Genomic DNA, 20039 nt, shown 5'->3' with positions numbered 1-20039 from the left:
ATAGGGTCAAAAGGACCAGGGCAAAAGCACACTGACCCTGACTTGACCCCAAGCCCAAGACCAGGGCCAAGAAACAGAATCCCGCCAATCCCTGAGCTTGCCCCAAAGTCTGACCACAGAATCCCACCAATCCCTAAGCTTGCCCCAAGATCAGACCACAAAAGTCCCACCAATCCCAGGCCACCCTGGAAATCTCCCCACTCCCAAGAAACCCTATATAAAGCCTGCCTTCTGCTCAGTTCTCTGCTGCTTCTCACCCAAGCAGAGGCAGCCACCCTCTTGGGCTTTTCCCTCCCAAGGATCTCTTGTGTGAGATTTGTTATGCAGTATGACTTTGTGGTATTCCTTGGCTCCTGACTGCCAGGATGCATTTCCATCCAAGCTGTAATTCTTGCATGGGAAACCTTCCCCCACCGAAGCAGAGCTGTAACACTTCTGTGGGAATAATCTTTCCCTTCAGAGCTGTAACACTTACAGTGCCTATTGCTTGCACTTATCCATTGTCCCTATTTTGGGTGCGAGGAACATGTGGTGAATATCTTTAAATGTTTTAGGTACGTGGGTGAGAACAGGAAGCAGGTTACAGAAGTGTATTTCTGACAGAGTTTGGATAAAATAAAATGATGGCTGCTCATATTGATGCAGGACACTATGGGATTTCAGTACATATAAAAACGTGCTAATCAAATCAGGGTAAAAACCATCACTTTGCTGTTATTCTGTTTAACAGGCTTCAAGCTCATCTCCTCATATCCCATAAATTATCAGTGTCTTATTATAAACTATCATATTATAATTCACAAATATGCACAATGTTCATCAAGATTTTTAGTGTTTAAAGATAATGAAACAATAACTTTTAAACTTTGATTAGTATATACTGTATATGTGTATCTAATCATCACACTGTACCTCAAATCTTTATATAGTGAAAATAATAATTTGGAAAATTTTTTTAGTTATTGGATAAAAATATGCAAAAACATAATATTACCAGAAAAGTATTAGCTTGTGTTTCTGATGAGCTTTCCCTTCAGTCATGATTTTGGAAACAAGGCATAAGAAAATATGCAATCATCTGAGAGCTTGCTAATTTAGTCTTATGAGTCTTTGAAGGACTGCAGTATTAGAAGCATCCTGCTTTGGATCAGAAAGATTTCTCAGCAGGTAAAGGCATGCGCTGCCAAGCTGATGACCTGAGTTTGATTCCCAGGATGCACAAGGTAGAAGAGAAGGATCAAGTCCCAAAAGGTGTCTTCTGACTTCCACACATGGATGTGGCAGACTTGTGTTTGCACACACACCAAATAAATAAACAAATAAATAAATAAATTCAATAGAAAAAGAAATGTCATTTCTTTTTTTCCTTTTCATTAAACATAGTTCTTTTCTCATACAATATAATCTGAATAAAGTTTCCCCTCCTTCTACTCCTTCCAGTTCTTCTACATCCTCTCCCACCCAGATCACTCCTTTTCTGTCTCTCATTAGAAAAGAACAGGCTTCTAAGAGATAACCCCAAAACATAACAAAATAAAATATAGTAAGATAAAATGAAAACCACCAGATCAAAATTAGACAAGCCAAGCCAACAAAAAAAATAAAAGGGCCCTAAAAAAAGGCATAAGAATCAGAGACCCACTCATTTATATACTCAGGAGTTCCATGAAAGTACTAAACTGAAAGCTATTGTATATATGCCTAGGACCTGGTGCAGACCCATGCAGGCCCTGTGCATGCTGCTTCAGTTTCTATGAGTTCATATGAGATTTGCTCAGTTTTTTTAGTAGAGGGCCTGTTCTCATGGTGCTCTTCATCCCCTCTGTCTCCCCAACTCCTTCTACCTCCCCTTCTGTGGGTTTCCTTGAGCTCTGAGGGGAGGGAGTTGAAGGAAACATCTTGTTTAGAGCTGTGTGTTCCAAGGTGTGTGTGTGTGTGTGTGTGTGTGTGTGTGTGTGTGTGTGTGTGTGTGTGTAATGTCTTGCTGTGGGTCTCTGCATTTGTTCTCATCTGCAGTAGGAAGCCTCTCTGTTGGTGGCTGAATAAGGTACTGATCTATGAGTATAGCAGAATATCATTATGAGTCATTTTATTCTTACTTTTTTTTTAAGGACCAGTAGTGTTTGGTTTTACCCTAGGTCTCTGGGCTATCTAGACTCTGGTTCTTGGTCACCCGAGCTGTGTCAGGTATCAGTTCCATCTCATGGAGTGGGCCTTAAGTCAAGTCAGACATCGGTCGGTTACTCCCACAAGCTTTGTGCTACCATTGCCCTCTCAGACTTTGCAGGCAGGACAGACTACAAATCAAAGGTTTTGTGATTGAGTTGGTGTATACTACTTTTGATAGCCTGCAGAGTATCTTGTCTGTTTCATAGACACTAGAACATGGGATGAAGATTCTATATAGATGCCGACTTGACCTCTCCTTGTTTAGTGAGTTGTGTAGGTGTTATCTCCAGCAATGGGACCATGCTGTCCATTTGCGGAGAGCAACCTATTGTCTGGCAGCCTAGATTGTTTGGAGATTTCCATAGGACCCTTTTGGCCAACAATTCAAATGGATGAAGCTCAGTTCCAGCACGGGACACTTCGTTTGGTGACAAGAGATGACCAGAAGGGGTTCCATCCCTCTCGTTCTTTGGAGACCTCATTAGGATCGCTTCCATATATTATAGGAAGTCTGCACTGTGGTAGGTTCCCATGCCGCCCTTCAAATGCTCTTCAGTTCTGGATGTCTCTCCCCCTATTCCCTCCCTCAGTATCATCTCCCCTCCCCCTTCCCACCTGGTTCTTCTGCATCAACCCTCCCCCACTCCACTCCTCCTCTGCCAGCTCCAGTCCACCCATAAAATCTATTCTTTTTTCCCTTCCCAGGGATATCCATGCATCCCATTAGTCCTTGCTTCTATGCCTAACTTCTCTGGGTCTATGGATTGTGGCTTGGTTATCATTTATTTATTTGCTAATATACAGATATAAATGAATACATGCCATATTTCTCTTTCTGGATTCAGATTACTTCACTCAGGATGTTTTTTTTTTTTAGTTCCATCTATTTGCCTACAAATTTCATGACGTCATTTTTAAAAAAGAGCTGAGAAATACTCCATTGTATAAATGTACCACATTGTCTTTATCCATTCTTCTGTTGAGGGACATCTAGGTTGTTTACAATTTCTGGCTATTATGAATAGAGCAACAATGAACATGACTGAGCAAGTGTTCCTGTGGTAGAATGAAGCATCCTTTAGGTATACGCCCAACAGTGGTATGGCTGAGTCTTGAGGTAAATCAATCCCCATCTTTCTGAGGAACCACCATATTGATTTCCATAATGGTTATACAAGTTTGCACTCCCACCAGCAATGGAGGAGTGTTCCCCTTATTCCACCTCCTCTCCAGTATGATCTGTCACTTGTGTTTTTGATCTTAGCCAATCTGAGAGGTGTAAAATGAAATCTCAGAGACATTTTGATTTGCATTTCCCTGATGGCTAGAATGTTGAACATATCTTTAAGTGTTTCTCTGCCATTTGAGATTACTCTGTTGAGAATTCTCTGCTTAGATATGTATTCCATTTTTTAATTGGATTATTTGTGGTTTTAATATCTAGTTTCTTGAGTTCTTTATATGTTTTGGACATTAGCCCTCTATCAAATGTGTAATTGGTAATAGCAAAAGAAATGTCCTATTTCAACATTATACTCATCATTAATATCTCAATTGTTTAGGTCATTCAGGAACAGAGTGATTTCAAGCGTAAAGTTTTTCAAATCACTATCAAAGGGGTTAAGTCTTTGAAATTGCAGAAAGTTTTGTTGACTAAAAGTGGAAACCTTCATATTTGTGTGTGTGTGTGTGTGTGTGTGTGTGTGTGTGTGTGTGTGTGTGCACATGCACTTGTTAAACACTTTCTAAGCTTCTTGTTTGTTTGTTTCTTCTTGAGACAGGGTCTCATGTAGCCTAAGATAGTCTTGAACTCACTGTGTAGCTGAGGATGGCCTTGAACTCTGGATTCTCCCATCTCTGCCTGCTGAGTGCTGGGATTATACCATGTCTTGTTTCTAGATGTCCCATTAATCTCGTGGTGTGTAAGGGGGGTGTTATTAGAAGTTCTTGGTGGGATTCAATGAACAGCTCTTCTCAGCATGCAAAAACATAATCTTCAACCAGGCATAATGGTGCATGCCTTTAACCCAGCACTCAGAGACAGACGTAGAAAGATTTCTAAGTTCAAGACTAATCTGGTCTACAGAGTGAGTTCCAGGTCAGTCAGGGCTACACAGAGAAACCCTGTCTCAAAAGAACAAAACAAATTACATAGCATCAGGAGTTTAACTAATACTGAATCTTAGGATTTTACACGTGTGTTAATAGGATGATACTAAAACCCCACATGTTGGGCTGGAGAGGTGGCTTAGAGGTTAAGAGCACTGGCTGCTCTTCCAGAGGTCCTGAGTGAAATTCTCAGCAACCACATGGTGGCTCACAACCATCTATAATGAGATCTGGTGCCCTTTTCTGGTGTGCAGGGATACATGGAGGTAGAACACTGTATACATAATAATAAATAAATAAATCTTTTATTTAAAAAAGCCAGATGTTTTTATAAATAGCAGAATCAATTTACCACTAAATCATATAACATGCTCCCCACCAAATCCTCTCTGGTCTACAATGCATGCAGCTATGGTCTTAATACTGTTTCAGCTGTTGAAGGGACTACTAAATAAAATCCTCAAAAATGTTTCCCTCTTGAATCACTGTTTTTAACATATAATGAAATGCTATCACTTGGATCTGGAGTAGCCCCCAAAGGCTGTGCATAAAAGCTTCATCTTCAGTTTACCATTAAAAAAAGAAATGGAGCCATTCAATAGAAAGTGGACTCCTTATGAAAATGTAGGGCAGAGCAAGATGGCAGCTAAGACCTTCCAGTGATTGTCTGCCCGCAGGGGTGCCAAGTGGAGCAGCTCCTCAAAGAACAATTTGCCTTCATGAGAGCTCATGGGATCAGGTATGTGAAACCCTGGAAGGAATACACTAAAGATGCCAGTATTGAGTTCAGAAATCAACAGTCTGATCTTCAATGGGTTAACAAGGTGGCTGAATGAGGCTCAGCACTCACAGGATTCTCCTGAGAGAGTACAGAAACAAAAGAGAAAGAAAAGGCTAACAAGCTATCAGTGCAGACCCCAGCAAGCCTGGATGTTTGAAAGTATTGAGAGCTTTTCAGGGTTATGCTCTAAATATGTAAGAAGCATGAAACTGCTTTGGAAAAGAAATTCACTTGATCTCCCAGCAAATCTTTATGGTGTTTTAACCAGGATTTATCTTGAGAAGGAACTTGGTGTCTAAGTTTGGACTAATCTAGGAGTGGGAAATCCTTACCTATTCTGGGACCTAGTAGACATTCCTCTTCTCTGGCTCAGCAGGTTGTCGCCAATCAAGCAAGACTTGGCTGGTAGTGACTCTGCCGCAAACCCACTGAGAATACCACAGTGCGGTACAGGGTGTTGTAACAGAAGGAGAGCAGAACCAAGGCTCTAGGAAGCCTGCCTGCTGAACCTAGGGGCACAGCCAGTCACAAGTGGCTTTCATAAATGACAGGAATGCAGTCATTTCCCTCATGGTTTCTACCGTCTGTACAGCACAGTGGCTCCTACCAAGCAATGTGCTCTTGAAGACAGTATTGTCAGAAACAAACAGATGCGCGCGCGCACACACACATACACACACACATGCACATACATACACATGCATGCACACACATACACATATGCACATACACACGCAAGCATGCACACACATACACACACACACACACACACACACACACACACACACATGCACATGCTTCCTCTCCACCATGAGGACAGCTGGATTAACCATGGGCTTCCTGCTATGATACCTTGCCTTGACACAGGCCCAAAACATGGACTGAAATCTGTGCACCAAAATATACCTCTTATTGGACTTGGGTATTTGTTACAGAAACAGAAAGCAGATTAATACAGTGACTAAGGAAAGCAAAAGTGAGGAAGTGGATAAAAAGTGTTGGGAGGGAACTTACAATTTTACATAGAGACCAGAGAATACCTCACCTGGAGGGTGGTGTTTGAACAGAACCTGTAATAATTCAGGGACTGAGCCACATGGCTATTATGGGGCGTTCACCCAGGCAGTTCAACAACCTTGAGACAGGGTGTGTTTTTCCAGGTTTGAGGGATAAAGAGCCAGTGAGGCTAGACTGAAGTAACGGAGATCAGAAAGATGATGTGCACAGGACAGTGGGATCTACATCTGTCAAGCAGTGCCCCTCAAATGGAGAAAGTCCCGTGCTTGTCGCTCGGTCCTAGGACTAATCCGTCACTCAAACTGACTGCCCTCCATAGTCGTTCCTTGTGTCTGTGGGCCGTTAAGGAGTAAAGGGTCAGAGAGAAGTATGTGTGTGCATGCATGTGTGTGTATGTGCATATGTGTGTGTATGTGTTTGTGTGTGTGTGTGTGTGTGTGTGTGTGTGTGTGTGTGTGTGTGTGCTTGTTTCTGACAATACTGTCTTCAAGAGCACATTGCTTGGTAGGAGCCACTGTGCTGTACAGACGGTAGAAACCATGAGGGAAATGACTGCATTCCTGTCATTTATGAAAGCCACTTGTGACTGGCTGTGCCCCTAGGTCCCTAGGTTCAGCAGGCAGGTATCTGAGATGGATGACCCCCTCACATGAACAAAACATCAGAAATGGAGAGAATGTGCCACTGAAAGATAGCCGAGTGTGTTCTACATGTGTCAAGCATATCATGACTGCTCACGGTGGAGGTTAAGTACAAAATACAACCACCCAGGGAAACGGAAGAGGGGGAAATGATACACACACTACTAGATCCTAACAACCGAGCAAGTGTTTGTTTCAAAGATTCAAGATATTGCAAAGGGTGGCTTGCCTGTACAAGAGGAGTGGGTTGTATATGTAACACGTCATGGGAGCTCAGTGTAACATGGACAGGAAAGTGACAGCTCTCTAGAGAAGCTTCTCCCACTGAGGGGTATGAGCCTTGGTAGACAGACAAGGAGGACATAGCAACTTGTGAGTCAAGAGTCATCAGACTGAGTTTCCAAAGAGGTCACTGTGAATTAGAACCATCATCTTCAGTATATGATTTGTAGACCAGAGGCACCATCACCCTCAGGAAATCAAGAGACACATAAAATCCCAGGCTCTGTGCCAGTGCTACCTAATCAGAAACTGGGAGTGCAGCCCAGCTCCTCCAGGTGACACTGGCACCAGCTGAAGCTCTAGGACAGAATGTGAAGTGGCCGCTGTGGGTCAGAACGAAAAGGGAGCAGAGGAAAGTGGAAGAGGAATCTGCAATCTGCCCATGCGGAAGTGGATGGGAACATCCTGAGCAAATGCCATCAGCTGATACTCTGTGCTCTTTTGGGTGAGTTCACCCAAAACAAAGATAAAAGGGAAAATAGGCCATTCTAAAATGAGGAAATAAGTGCTTGTGAATGATAAAAATTGGAACTTTTCAAATAGTCTTTGGTTTGATGAATTTAAATCAAAAAGATTTAATCTAACCTTCAGAGTGAAAAGTCACGTGGAATTCCCCTCTCAGGAACATTGGAATTTTGCTCACCCAGTCACTGGACAGGGAATAAGTGGGTGCTTCAACTAAATGACCAGAAGTGGCCAAAGAAGAGGTTCTTGCCAAACAGGAAACTTGGCATCTGCTTGCAGAACACTTTTCCAAGTTGGGTAGTTGGGTATAACCACAGTCATCTTTTGTACCTAAACCTTTCTTTAGCTTGACTGACCACTTAACCTTATATCCTACAAATTATAACTTTGAGATAAAAATCTTAACTTTAAAACTCTTTTCAAGAAGATGAAAATTTGCAGATTTGGTGTTTCTGATGCTAGTCTGACATCCTGCTGTTACCAACAGTTATTCACACTAACTTTTAAATTTCACCAACTAAAAATTGAAGTTGATACAGAAAAGTTGGTCCTTTTGTTGTTGTTGTTCATTTATGTTTATTGGTATGCAGGAACAAATCATTTGCATACGAGACAAGGGTTCTTCCAGTGAATCATATCTCTAGTCCACTCTGTTTTGTACCCTTTCATGTTAGTGAACTTCATATTACTACAATGAAATACCTAAGTCAATTAATCTCTAAGAAAAGGAAAGGTTGGTTGATCTCGCAGATCTCAGAGCTCACGGCATAGCTGAAGTGGCCCTATGCAGGATCCTGCCTCTGATGAAGCTAGCTCATCATGACTGGGACACAGGAGAAGCAAGTGATCAGAGACTGGGGAGAGGTGATGAGTGGCATTCAACAATCACCTTTGAGGGCATTACTGCCTATGACCTGAAGACCTGCTCTAGATTCCACTTCCAAGGGACCCAAGTGTCTCCTGAGTGCACCACCCCATGGACCAAGCTTTCAATCATGGCTGTTTGAAGTACAATCAGCCAACATGTAAACCATAGCATTTCTGCCTTCGAGTATGTTAATTAATTAAAATATAAAATGGTCCTTGATGACAAAATTGTACAAGCTCATCTGCTTCCAGTTTTATGATTTATATCCAGCGTTTAGTTTGAGAGAGTCCTTTATGTAGTGAATAGGGTAGGAATAGCTTTGCATAAAGGTAGGAGGTAACATTTGTTCTATTCAGTCAGACACTTGTTCCAAGGACAGACAACCACAAAGATTTTTTATGGAAATTTTAATCAGTTATTTGAAAAAATTAGATTTGTGCTGTGGGATGTTCTGTATGGCAAATGTGTTGCTGATTAGTCAATAAATAAAACACTGATTGGCCATTGGCTAGGCAGGAAGTGTAGGCGGGACAAGGAGGAGAATAAAGCTGGGAAGTGGAAGGCTGAGTCAGAGAGACACTGCCAGCCGCCATGATGACAAACAGCATGTGAAGATGCCAGTAAGCCACGAGCCATGTGGCAAGGTATAGATTAATAGATATGGATTAATTTAAGCTGTAAGAAAAGTTAGCAAGAAGCCTGCCACGGCCATACAGTTTGTAACCAATATAAGTCTCTGTGTTTACTTGGTCAGGTCTGAGCGGCTGTAGGACTGGCAGGTGAGAGAGATTTGTTCTGAGCGGCTGTGGGACTGGCAGGTGATAGAGATTTGTCCTGACTGTGGGCCAGGCAAGAAAACTCTAGCTACAGATTTGTAACCATATTTTATGTAGAAATATTCAACTTTCCCCAGAACTTCACAAACAATGGTACAAAAGTTAACTCTAAATGCATTAAAGGCTTTTTTAAGAAACTAAATGGTCACACACTCAGAGGGAAGCCTAGGGTCTTGCGCATATTCAGTAAGAGCTTTCCCACTGAACCACAACCCCTGCTCCTCAGTTTACTCTTTGTCAAGACTCTATGGCGAAACTCAGAATTTCCTGTAGGAATAAATTCAGGATTGTTCACTCTGCCTCAACCTCCACTCTGACCCATGAGTCTACATCATATGCTCACTTAATGAAACGAATTACATTCCCCGTGCTTGTCATCAATGAAATGAAATTAGGAGATCTTAACAGCCATGTATTTCATATCATCCTAATGTGTTGCTGGATTAGAAACCATGTGGAGGAGCTGAACTGGCCTAAGACTGGACTAAGAACCCCCTAATTGTGAAAATGTCTTGGCATTACTCAGCATCACAATGTTCTGCAAGCTAATGGTATTTTCAGATAGAAACATTAGGTTGTTGACATCTAAAAAGCATCAGCATTAGAGTCCATGGTTTCCCAAACTACACACACTATTAGTATCTTCAGCAGACTGGTTTTTTTTTGGTTGGGGAAGGAAAGCTGCCAGATCCCATGGGACTTTAAGCAGTGTTCCCCAATTTAACTCCCTATGTGACTGCCATTCTCCCCTCATTGTGACCACTGAAATTCCTCCACATGTCGCCAAAGGTGCACAATGGCCCCTGCTAGTAACTATTAATCTCAAGAGAGGGGGAAAAAAAAAAGGAACATGCAAACAATTCATCGTATTGGTAAACACGAATCTGTGCTGTTTTACATCTTACCTCTAGGGTTTTCATCTCTATATAGAATGAACAGGACTGAGCTATGTCTTTATTTAAGGTTTATATTCTTTCTGTTGGAATCATCCCACTGATCCTCAAATGTGTCTTATTCCTGTGGCACACATATTTTTAGAGAAGGTTTTTTCTCTACATCATGATAGTACAAATTCTTCTTAGTTCAAAAAAGAAAATAAACTAGCAAACTGCTTTTGCCTCAAATTATTTGAATTAATAAAGTCCTATTCTGTCAAAGCTCTACTCCTTCACACTCACACTATTTCTGTGAGGTCGAAAGTCTAATGCTTATACCATCCTTAAATGGAATTGAGGGCAAATTCAAACACATATTTGTCAGCAGCAAAAGATACTGACGGACAACTTGCATGTTTTTTCTTCCTTTAAAGTGTCTGTGATTCAATAAAACTTAGAAAAGATGATTTACATTATGTTATAATATTCTGACATCTCACCCATATTTGATTTGCCTCAAATTTTAAAATTACTTTAAACAAGCGTTATTTAGGTAACAACACCCTCATTTTACTTTAAGACTTCCATCCCGCACTCCTGTGTGTTTGCAAAAGCAAAACACTGGTATTTCCAAATGCCACAGAGATCTGCTTTGTTTTACAGGAAGTTGACAAAACCGTCTGGAATATCATTTCTCAAGAAGAACACATTGCACAATCTCTGGGCAATCAAACCAAAGAAAAAGTGATTCAAGGAACCTGAGTCTCATTGCTAAACCTGAATACATAGTCATTCAGAATCATCTGATAAATAACTGTACCTCAAATCAGAGTTATAAAAGTCTACATATAAGATTATATGACCCTGCTCATTAAATACTGCAAGAAAGAGTCACAAAACTTGATTTTTGTTTACAAATATGGTGATCAAAAATATATCTATTATACATAAGAAATACACGGATACATAGTTGATTTAAATGGTATATAAATCTCTTTGCTTCAGATAAATGCTAGTATTTTTTAACATTTTAGTTTTCAATGTCAGTGAACAACCTTTAAATGTACAAAGCATGGCTATCTAAATATGACAGACCAAGAAGTATGTATAAAATTATAAATTATTTTTAAAATGTCAATATTTCTCTTTTAAAAATGTGAAAACTTTATTACTCTTTTAAACAATATCTAATGTGGTATTATAGAAAAATAAGTTATTGATGAAATTCCATAATGCAAGTTGTAGCTATGAACACAGCCAAATAAATGGCTAAGAACGTTGAGACTACAGCTTGAAATCTTAGAAGATAGAACAAAACATGCATGTAATAAGTCTGGAACAGGTGAAAAGAAAAGTTGTATTTACCTATGAAATTTAGCTCTTTAAATATATGAATTAGTAGTTCAACTTAATAGCACTAAAAACAATTATCTGACCCCATGGAACTTTGCCATTTTTAAATATACAATGTTCTTGAGTCACCAAATCTTTATGAAGTATGCATTAGTCAATATCAGGTGAGTGGGCATATATAATTTATAGGCTGGGACCTGGTGGGTGAGGAACAGAGGTGACATGATTCATATTGGTTGTCTCAAGACATATATAAGCCCAGGAAACTGGAACAGTTAAGCCTGGACAATGTGCCCAACAAAAGCAAGATTGTTGGGACAAAAACTAAGAATGATGACAAGAACTATAGTCTGTAGTCTACAGCCAGTGGTCTATAATCTATAGTCTATGATTGGCAATGTAATTGGCCAATAGCCAGGGATCTCGGGGGGGGGGGGGAGGGGAATTAAAACAGGCACAAGAATGTATTGTAGAAGATCTTGATCCTTGCATCCCTATTGTGTCCTAGGCGGGATCCTTTTGTTTACTCCATTCCAGAGGCAGAATCAGCAGTAAAGTTACACCATGGGCTGATCCGGAAGTAAAGATCACAGATATGCTCTATTCCTCCTCATTTCACTGCTGCCTAGAAACAGACCAGGTAGGGGAGGCAAGAAATCTCTTTCCAGGATTTATGATTCTAGTTAAATATCCCAGAATTTATATACTAGTACCAAAGGCATGGAAAATATTTTCAATAATGTCCAAGTGTAAGAATATGCCTTTGATCAAGTATCATATGTGTATGTCTATATCTGCCTTTCAGACATGTATGTGGTCATAACATTCACAACTGTAGCTCTACTGAAATATGCTGATGTTGAAACTCTTAACTCTAGTGTAGCATCAATAAATTAGTGTAGAAAGAAAACCAAGTTGAGACTTAGCTTTAACAAAAATAAATCTTCCAAAACACCTATGATAGGGTTAGAAAAAATGATCTGATCCAATTATCCTAAAACATATTTAAAAAAAAAAAAGACAGGCATGACATAGTCTCTAGCTCTGGACTACTTCACAAGCGCGTCCCATTGATCTTGCCACTGTGATCTGTGGAGTTTGGTTCAATGTGGTTGAAGGCGGGTTATCAGTTCCACCATCTTCCAGAGGATGCAATTTATAGCTTAAAACATGATTCTTCTGAAAAAAAAAGTTACATGGAAATTTTTTTAAAAAGAAACTTCATTTGTTCAATGACAAAGAATTGTTACTACATTTTCATTTCTCTACATCTACTGACAGAGAGTGATAGCCAAGCAATATAAACCAGCGGAAGATAGAATGGTGTACATTATCACTTTGGCTATGAATATCCATATATTCTCTCAAATAGTTCTTATCTATTAACTGTACACCTATAGATATAGATATAGAAATATCCCTTCTGTGTGTCTGTTCAAGAAAAGGGCTGGGGACTGACTAGTCTTCTATTCTGGGGATCAAAAACCCACTTTTCCCTAATTTAAGATAACCAAACCTAACTTACTTTCTTAAGAGCATCAAAATTGGATAAAAAGTCCTGTTTGGTTAGTAAGAATCGGGGGTCTAAATTCTGTTTTCTTCCTCCTGAAAAACAAATACATTTATTTACATTGTTATACAGATCTCCCATTACACAGGCTTTTGGCTTATGAACATTCAGCTTTATACACACATAAAATGCAAAAAAAAGCAAAAAAAACCACACCAAAAAACCTTAAAGTAGTCCTGATATCTACATAGATAAATAGATGCAGAGAGATAATAACTCTCAATCCTAACCCAACTGTTTCATCTGGTGCCACCTAGACAAAGAGTTGACTATCCCGATAATGATAGGAAAAGCTACCCACATGACCTGCCCATAAAGTGGTAAACTGTCTGCCCCTCCGCTTCTGCCCCCATCCCTCTGCCCCTTTGCCTGTCTCTGTTCCCCTACCCACCACCCCTTCCCCTGCCCCTCTGCCTGTCTCTGCCCCTCTGCCCCATGCCCATCTGCCTCTGCCAGTGAACCTACTTTCCCTGACTTTTGTAACTATGAATAGTTATGTGAGTGGAGAAATTATGACCTATCAAATGAGTTAAGCAACCTCATGCTCACTGGTGTTTTTACAAATCCCCTTCTCTAAGGTTTTGTTTTAGAAACTAATCCTTTGATTTGGCCTTGCTTGTTTTCTGTCTGTCTGTCTGTCTCTCTTTCATGTTTCTTTTCATTGTTTTTCTTGGTGGACCAACTAAGATGCTCTTGAGAACCACGTGTGTGGTCCTCAACCACCACTATCTAAATCTTTGAGAGATGTGCTTAGAACAGAGATCCCTGCATTTCAGCATGGACTGACCAAATTGGAACTGGGGGGGCTACTGAACTCTTGATTTTGCCCCATTTCCAAGGTGATTTCTCTATCTGCTCAAGTTTGAGAACTGCCCCTGCACCCACCCTGTTTCACTGACAAAAACTGACACTCAGTGCAAAAGACTCAAACGGAGCTGCATGCCAATCAAGTCTGTCCGTCTGGATTCTTATAGACTTCTAGTACTCCACAGTTTGTTTTAAAGAACATCAGAAGTGTGTGTTTCTAGATTTTTCTTTTCAAGGTTCCTCACTGCTGCTGTGAGGGAAAAATGGCTCACTAGTAAAAACCAATGAAGTAAAAAGTGTTTTTTGACTAGATATCTGCCCTCCTGGACATAACTCCATGCACTTAACAAAATCGAAGAAGTTTAAAAAAAAAAAAAGAAAAGAAAAGAAAAGGAAAATGCCAGCAGGAGCCCTCTGATCCCCCAGTTTCTTTTTTTATTATTTTATAATTTAATTTAATTTTACATATCAGCTACGGATTCCCTTGTCCCCTCCCCCCTCCCCCCCTCCCGCCTTCCCTCCAGCCCCACCCCCCATTCCCATCTCCTCCAGGGTCAAGACTCCCCTGGGGATTGAGTTCAACCTGGTAGATTCAGTCTAAGCAGGTCCAGTCCCCTCCTCCCAGGTTGAGTAAAGTGTCCCTGCATAGGCCCCAGGTTTCCAAACAAGCCAGCTCATGCACTGAGGACAGGTCCCGGTCCTACTGCCTGGATGCCTCCCAAACAGTTCAAGCTAATCAACTGTCTCACTTATCCAGAGGGCCTGATCCATCTGGGGGCCCCTCAGCTATTGGTTCATAGTTCATGTGTTTCCATTCGTTTGGGCTATTTTGTCCCTGTGCTTTTTCCAATCTTGGTCTCAACAATTCTCGCTCACACAAACCCTCCTCTTTCTCGCCAATTGGACTCCTGGAGCTCCCCAGTTTCTTTAAAAGGGAGAGAAAGCAGGAGTGGGTGATAAAAGCCAATGATAGAAATACACGGAGACAGTATAGATGTATTTCAGATATGAACAACTGGCTAATTTGTGAAAATAAATTGTACTTCTCCAAACAGATTAATAAGGCAATTGAGTGAATATTTTCATGAGAAAAAACACAATCCTTTTGGAAAGTGATGCAAACATTATTGTTACCAAACCCAAAGTTGGTAAGATTGAAAGCAGTGTTACCTGGATGCCAAAAATCAACAGTGCCAGTCAGATTCTATGGAGGCTACTTCTAACTTTGTATGATGGGATAGCTGAATAACTGATAAAGAAGGCAAGGCAGCCTTCCCCTGATCTGGCTGCTATGGATATACATATGGAGAGGGAGTATGGGAGGGTCCATGGATTAGGATTCCCAGCACTTCTACCAACCCCCAATCCCAGCCACTAGGATCTCTCACCTGGATATTTTCAAGAGTCTACCTGCCCTCCTCCCCTATGGACCATTCTTAAACTGGATCAAATGCTTCTTTGGGAATTGTTGGAAAAGTAATTGGGAAAAAAATATTCATAGATTAGACCTAAAAGACAGAGATGGAAAGCAGGAAAGAAAAGACAAGAAAATTAAAGGAAACGTCCTTAGAGGCAAACATTTGACTGATAGAAGTTTCCAGAAGGATGAGACAGAAAATAGAAAGAAATTACAAAAGGATAGCCTAAAGGACATGCCCAGGATGGATGGGTATGAGACTTCAGGGTCAAAGGGTCGTAGGGCAAGGTAGTCACTGAAAATGTACCTTTGGAAAGGTTAGCAGGCAGCCTGGCATTGATTCAAAACCAGCAAAATGAGAGGAGAAATTAAGATTTTTTGGAGTGGAACTTATACTCAAATTAGCAGTTAAGCACAGTGATTTTTTAGACATGTGAATTTTCCAAAACCTCTTTTCCTCTCTGTTCTTTCCAAGAATGTGCTATATAGGACGGATGCACTCAATTAAAGGGATAAACATATGGGTAGGAGAGCTGGTTCCGCAGTTAAGAGCGCTGACTGCTATTGCAAAGGACCTAGATTTGGTTTCCAGCACCCACATGGTGCTCAGAAGTAAGGAAGGATATGGCACCTTCTTCTGGCCTCTGCAGGCACCAAGCAAACACACAGTGCAATTACATGTACGCAAGTAAAACACTCATATGTATAAAAATATCAACTGATTCAAAAATAAACTTAGGCACAAATGTAAGTGAGAAATTGTGGGATATAAAAACACAGGAAGGGGCCAAGACAATACCCACAATGAGAACAAAATGAAATCTCAGGATAAAACCTCCATTCCAGATAAGTTTACACTCTGTGCATTGTCAACTGGTTATTAAAACTTTGTTTAATCTTTATGAACACTTCCCAAGGCTTTCTACTATGTTAACACATAAATATTATAGTTATTATCTATTACATGTATGTACACTTTTGAAATTTACAAAGAATCTGTATTGGACAATTGAAACATCCTGGCATAAAGATGTCAAGATATGCATACAGCTCTCTCATTGTAACAAGTAACTATGTAACTGTGTAACAAGTAACTATGTATGATTTGGTTTTATCTATGTCTTCATCATCCTCATTTTACCCATAACAATGCTAAGGCTCTGTGTAGAGTGGTTACATACCTTTCCTGAATCCAGGTAGCTATTAAATGGTAGAACCAATATTATAATAGTGATGGGTTAAGTTCTTCTGCCTTAAGTTTAGGCTCTCAAATACTCCATGGGTAAAATTTTAAAAATTAATTTAAGTCACTAATAGGATCTTAGTAAAGTGCCATAAAGAGCTATAAATTATACATAGGAAATGCTTGTATTTCTAGAAGTGAACAGAAAAAAGGTTAATTACCTGTTGATAAACTGACAAGTATCCCCACTAACAATGTTACCAATGTTCCAATAGTACTGAAGTACAGATATGATACTGAATACCAGTTGTCCATCAGCGGAGTCCTGAAAGATACCAAAAATATATGTAACCATAGTAATTCACCATGTTCCTAACAACAAGTGTGTGTACCCATGATCTTGAAAGTAAAAACTCAATTTTTAGCCACTTTTAATGTCAAATTAACTGGTCTGATCTCTAATTATTAAATCAGGAATTTAAATATGGCTTCACTTTGACCATGCACATGAGAAAGGACTTTAAATATTGTAAGAATAAGGAACTATAATTCTTTGGCGCAGAAGAATCATAAAGTATGAAGCAACAGTCACCTAGGGCACTACAATCTGGCATAGGCAGGTTTCTGTGGACTCCCTGACAACACAAGGGTAGCACATAGCCCCATCAAAATCCTTATTTACTTATTTTTTTTTATAATTCTTACCTGAAATACATAAATAATGAGTAATCAAATCAACAACCTATGCTATTCCTGACCCTGTAGACCAGTGACCAATGCAACTGCAACAATTTTCCATTAACTCTTACTTTCTTTTCGTACTCTATTTAAATCCCTGACCCCTCAAATGCCATTTTAGGGGGACTTATTCTAAGTTTGTGTTATTTTTCTGAGGTCTTATCTTTGCTTTAGCACAAATAAACCCTGGTCTCACACCCAGCATGTCTCGCTTGCCTCTTAGGTTGGCAAACTGATAGAGTTTGAAAAAGTGTCCCCTTAAGGCTCATGCATTGATGGCTTGGTCTTCATCCCCAGCTATTGGATATGGTAAACTTTTAGGAGATGAAGCCTAGTAGGAAGAAAATAGGCCATTGCAGGAGTCCCTCGAAGGGGATATTTGGGTACCCAGCCCCTCCCCCTTCTCTCTGGCCTCCAGTTCCATGGCGGGGGACAATCTCCTCCACTGCAGGCTGTCACCATGATCCACTGTACCACCAAGACTCAAAAGTGTGAGTGTTAGGCCATCATGGCCAGAACTCCCTGACCCCATGAGTCAGATGTCATTTTCTTTTATCAAGTTGGTATTTTGTAACACAAAGCTGACTGACATGCACAAAAATATTAAGTGTCAGTGTTTATTCATTCCACTCTTCATTATGGTCCCAATATGATTCTTATCATTGAAGTCAACCATAAGTAAGGTAGATAAGATTGCTATCCACACAAAAATTTTATATCCAATGAAAGAGAAACATAATACGCAGTATGCAGTAAGCAAATGATGGATAGTCCTTAAAAACGATGGAGTAATGCCATATGTAATGAACTGGGTAGAGAGGGGAGGCCTACACTGCAATGTGTGATCAGAGAAGACCATTGGGAAGATATGACATCACTCAAGGATGTCACTTTCAGCTTCAATAAAGCAGCTTAATTAAGATTCATCACCCTGCTAATAACAAAATGTGGAAACAAGTTGGCATCAGAAAGCTCAAGGAAATGAGAATTTCAGAAGCAAGCCGAGATGAACTAATGAAATTGAGATAGTGTGATGTTGAGCAAAGACAGAAAACATAGAGTAGAATACTGACCACCTCCACCCCCCACAGGAAACTACCATTTGATTTACATTAGTTTCCTCACCAGCAAATCTTGATGGACAACAATAAAAGGTGCTTGATTTATTGAAATTCTACATGAGGGAAAAATTAATCTTGATCACACCATTCATGTCAGCCTCAAATGGATCACATTTTATAAATGTAAATAGTTAATAATAAAACTTTTAATTTAAAAATTAGAGAAATAGCCAGACATGATGATGCACATCTTTAATCTCAGCACTCCGGAGGCAGAGGCAGGTGGATCTCTGAGTTCAAGGCCAACCTGGTCTACAAAGAGAGTTCCAGGACAGCCAGGGCTGCACAAAGAAACTCTATCTTGAAAAACCAAGCAAACAAAGAACAAATAAATAATTTAGAAGAACATTTTTATGACCTCAAAGTAGGTAATGATTTCTTCAACAAGACCACAAAGAACTAATGATATAGGCAAAGATAAGTAGTAAATTCTTACAAAAAAGTAAACTTGGCAAAAAGTGAAAATTAAACCTATTGATTAAGGAAAAAATATCTTCAAAACATATTTTGAATAAAGAATATATCACCAACTCCTAAATAAATAAGAAAGAAAAAGACAGAATCTGTTAAATATTGGAAGAGTTCTCAAAAGGCAAGTGACAAAAGGAGATATCTGAATGCCCAATAAAGGTATTAAAGGGTGGTCAACTTCATCACTCATAAGAGAATGAAAATTGAAACCATCAAGAAATGCTAATCAAGCCGGGCGGTGGTGGCGCACGCCTTTAATCCCAGCACTCGGGAGGCAGAGCCAGGCGGATCTCTGTGAGTTCAAGGCCAGCCTGGGCTACCAAGTGAGTTCCAGGAAAAGGCGCAAAGCTACAGAGAGAAACCCTGTCTCGAAAAACAAAACAAAACAAAACAAAACAAAACAAAAAAAAAAAAGAAATGCTAATCAACCATTAGGAAATTAAAAGAATGCAAACTCAATCTGGAAGGCTTGGAAGCCTGTCTAGGCAGCTACAGGATGTCTCACTGAGTCTCCAGCTATGTCACTTGTTGTCCTTATAGTGTGAAAATACTGTAAGATAACACAACAGGAAAGTCACAGGGGTCTACCCACTTCAGAGTAGGAAAAAGCAGTGTTATAAGAAGACAAAAAGCAAACAAACAAAAACAAAACAACTGGAGTCCCTTACTTGTCACACACAACATCACGACATAACATGAAACTTAATACCTCTCCACGTTGTGGATTTGGAAAGCGCTAGTAGAAAACGGCATTTCTGTGGTTGATACCCAGGCTGACCCATTGTGTGTGATGTTACAGCCGTGGGTTTCAAGGGATAATGGTAAGGTTCTCTCAGGAAGTGGAGGATAAAGCTGAGCTCCAATTCCTACCCATAAAGAAATGGCAAATCCAGCCAACAGACCAGCGAGTGCTCCCTGAAAAACAAGAGTGCGTTTCAAAGAAAAATAATGTCATTCTCTTTGAGGTAGATTTAACATGAGAAAGCCAGTTTCACAATGATCAAAGCCCCCTACCTGACTCTCCTCCCTTACAATGGTTGTCATAGATCTCTGGTCTCTCTGCCCAGAGTCATAGAGACTCACTAACCTCATTCCCTCTTTACCTAACCAATGTTATGGTATAAATGTCTCACATCACTTATGTACATTCTAGATCTTCAGCTATAGAAGAAATGGACTTCCTGTTGCTTTTCAGAGAAGTCATTTGGATTCCATTTATTCCAAACACAGTTTTGTATTTCCAGACATAGACATGTTTAGATATAATAGCAGAGATATCACCTCTTTCTGAAAAATATTCCAATTATTTTCACCCCTCGGGGCTAGAATAATGAAC

At 40.0% G+C, this 20039-nt stretch overlaps 1 protein-coding gene across 1 annotated transcript in view; it reads right to left on the bottom strand.

Moving 5' to 3' along the window:
• Nucleotides 1–11818: 11818 nt before the first annotated feature.
• Slc5a8 (solute carrier family 5 member 8) overlaps nt 11819–20039 on the bottom strand; it is a 53583-nt gene continuing 45362 nt past the window's right edge. Inside the window, 5 exon segments of the mRNA XM_052753063.1 lie at nt 11819–12515; nt 12518–12575; nt 12922–13001; nt 16595–16698; nt 19413–19618. Coding sequence (XP_052609023.1) covers nt 12451–12515; nt 12518–12575; nt 12922–13001; nt 16595–16698; nt 19413–19618 — 513 coding nt within the window. The 3' untranslated portion in view covers nt 11819–12450.

The sequence above is a fragment of the Peromyscus californicus genome, unplaced genomic scaffold (assembly GCF_007827085.1).
Source record: "Peromyscus californicus insignis strain IS unplaced genomic scaffold, ASM782708v3 Scaffold_24__1_contigs__length_46423439, whole genome shotgun sequence".
Classification (NCBI taxonomy): domain Eukaryota; kingdom Metazoa; phylum Chordata; class Mammalia; order Rodentia; family Cricetidae; genus Peromyscus; species Peromyscus californicus.
This window is presented reverse-complemented; position numbering and strand designations above follow the sequence as displayed.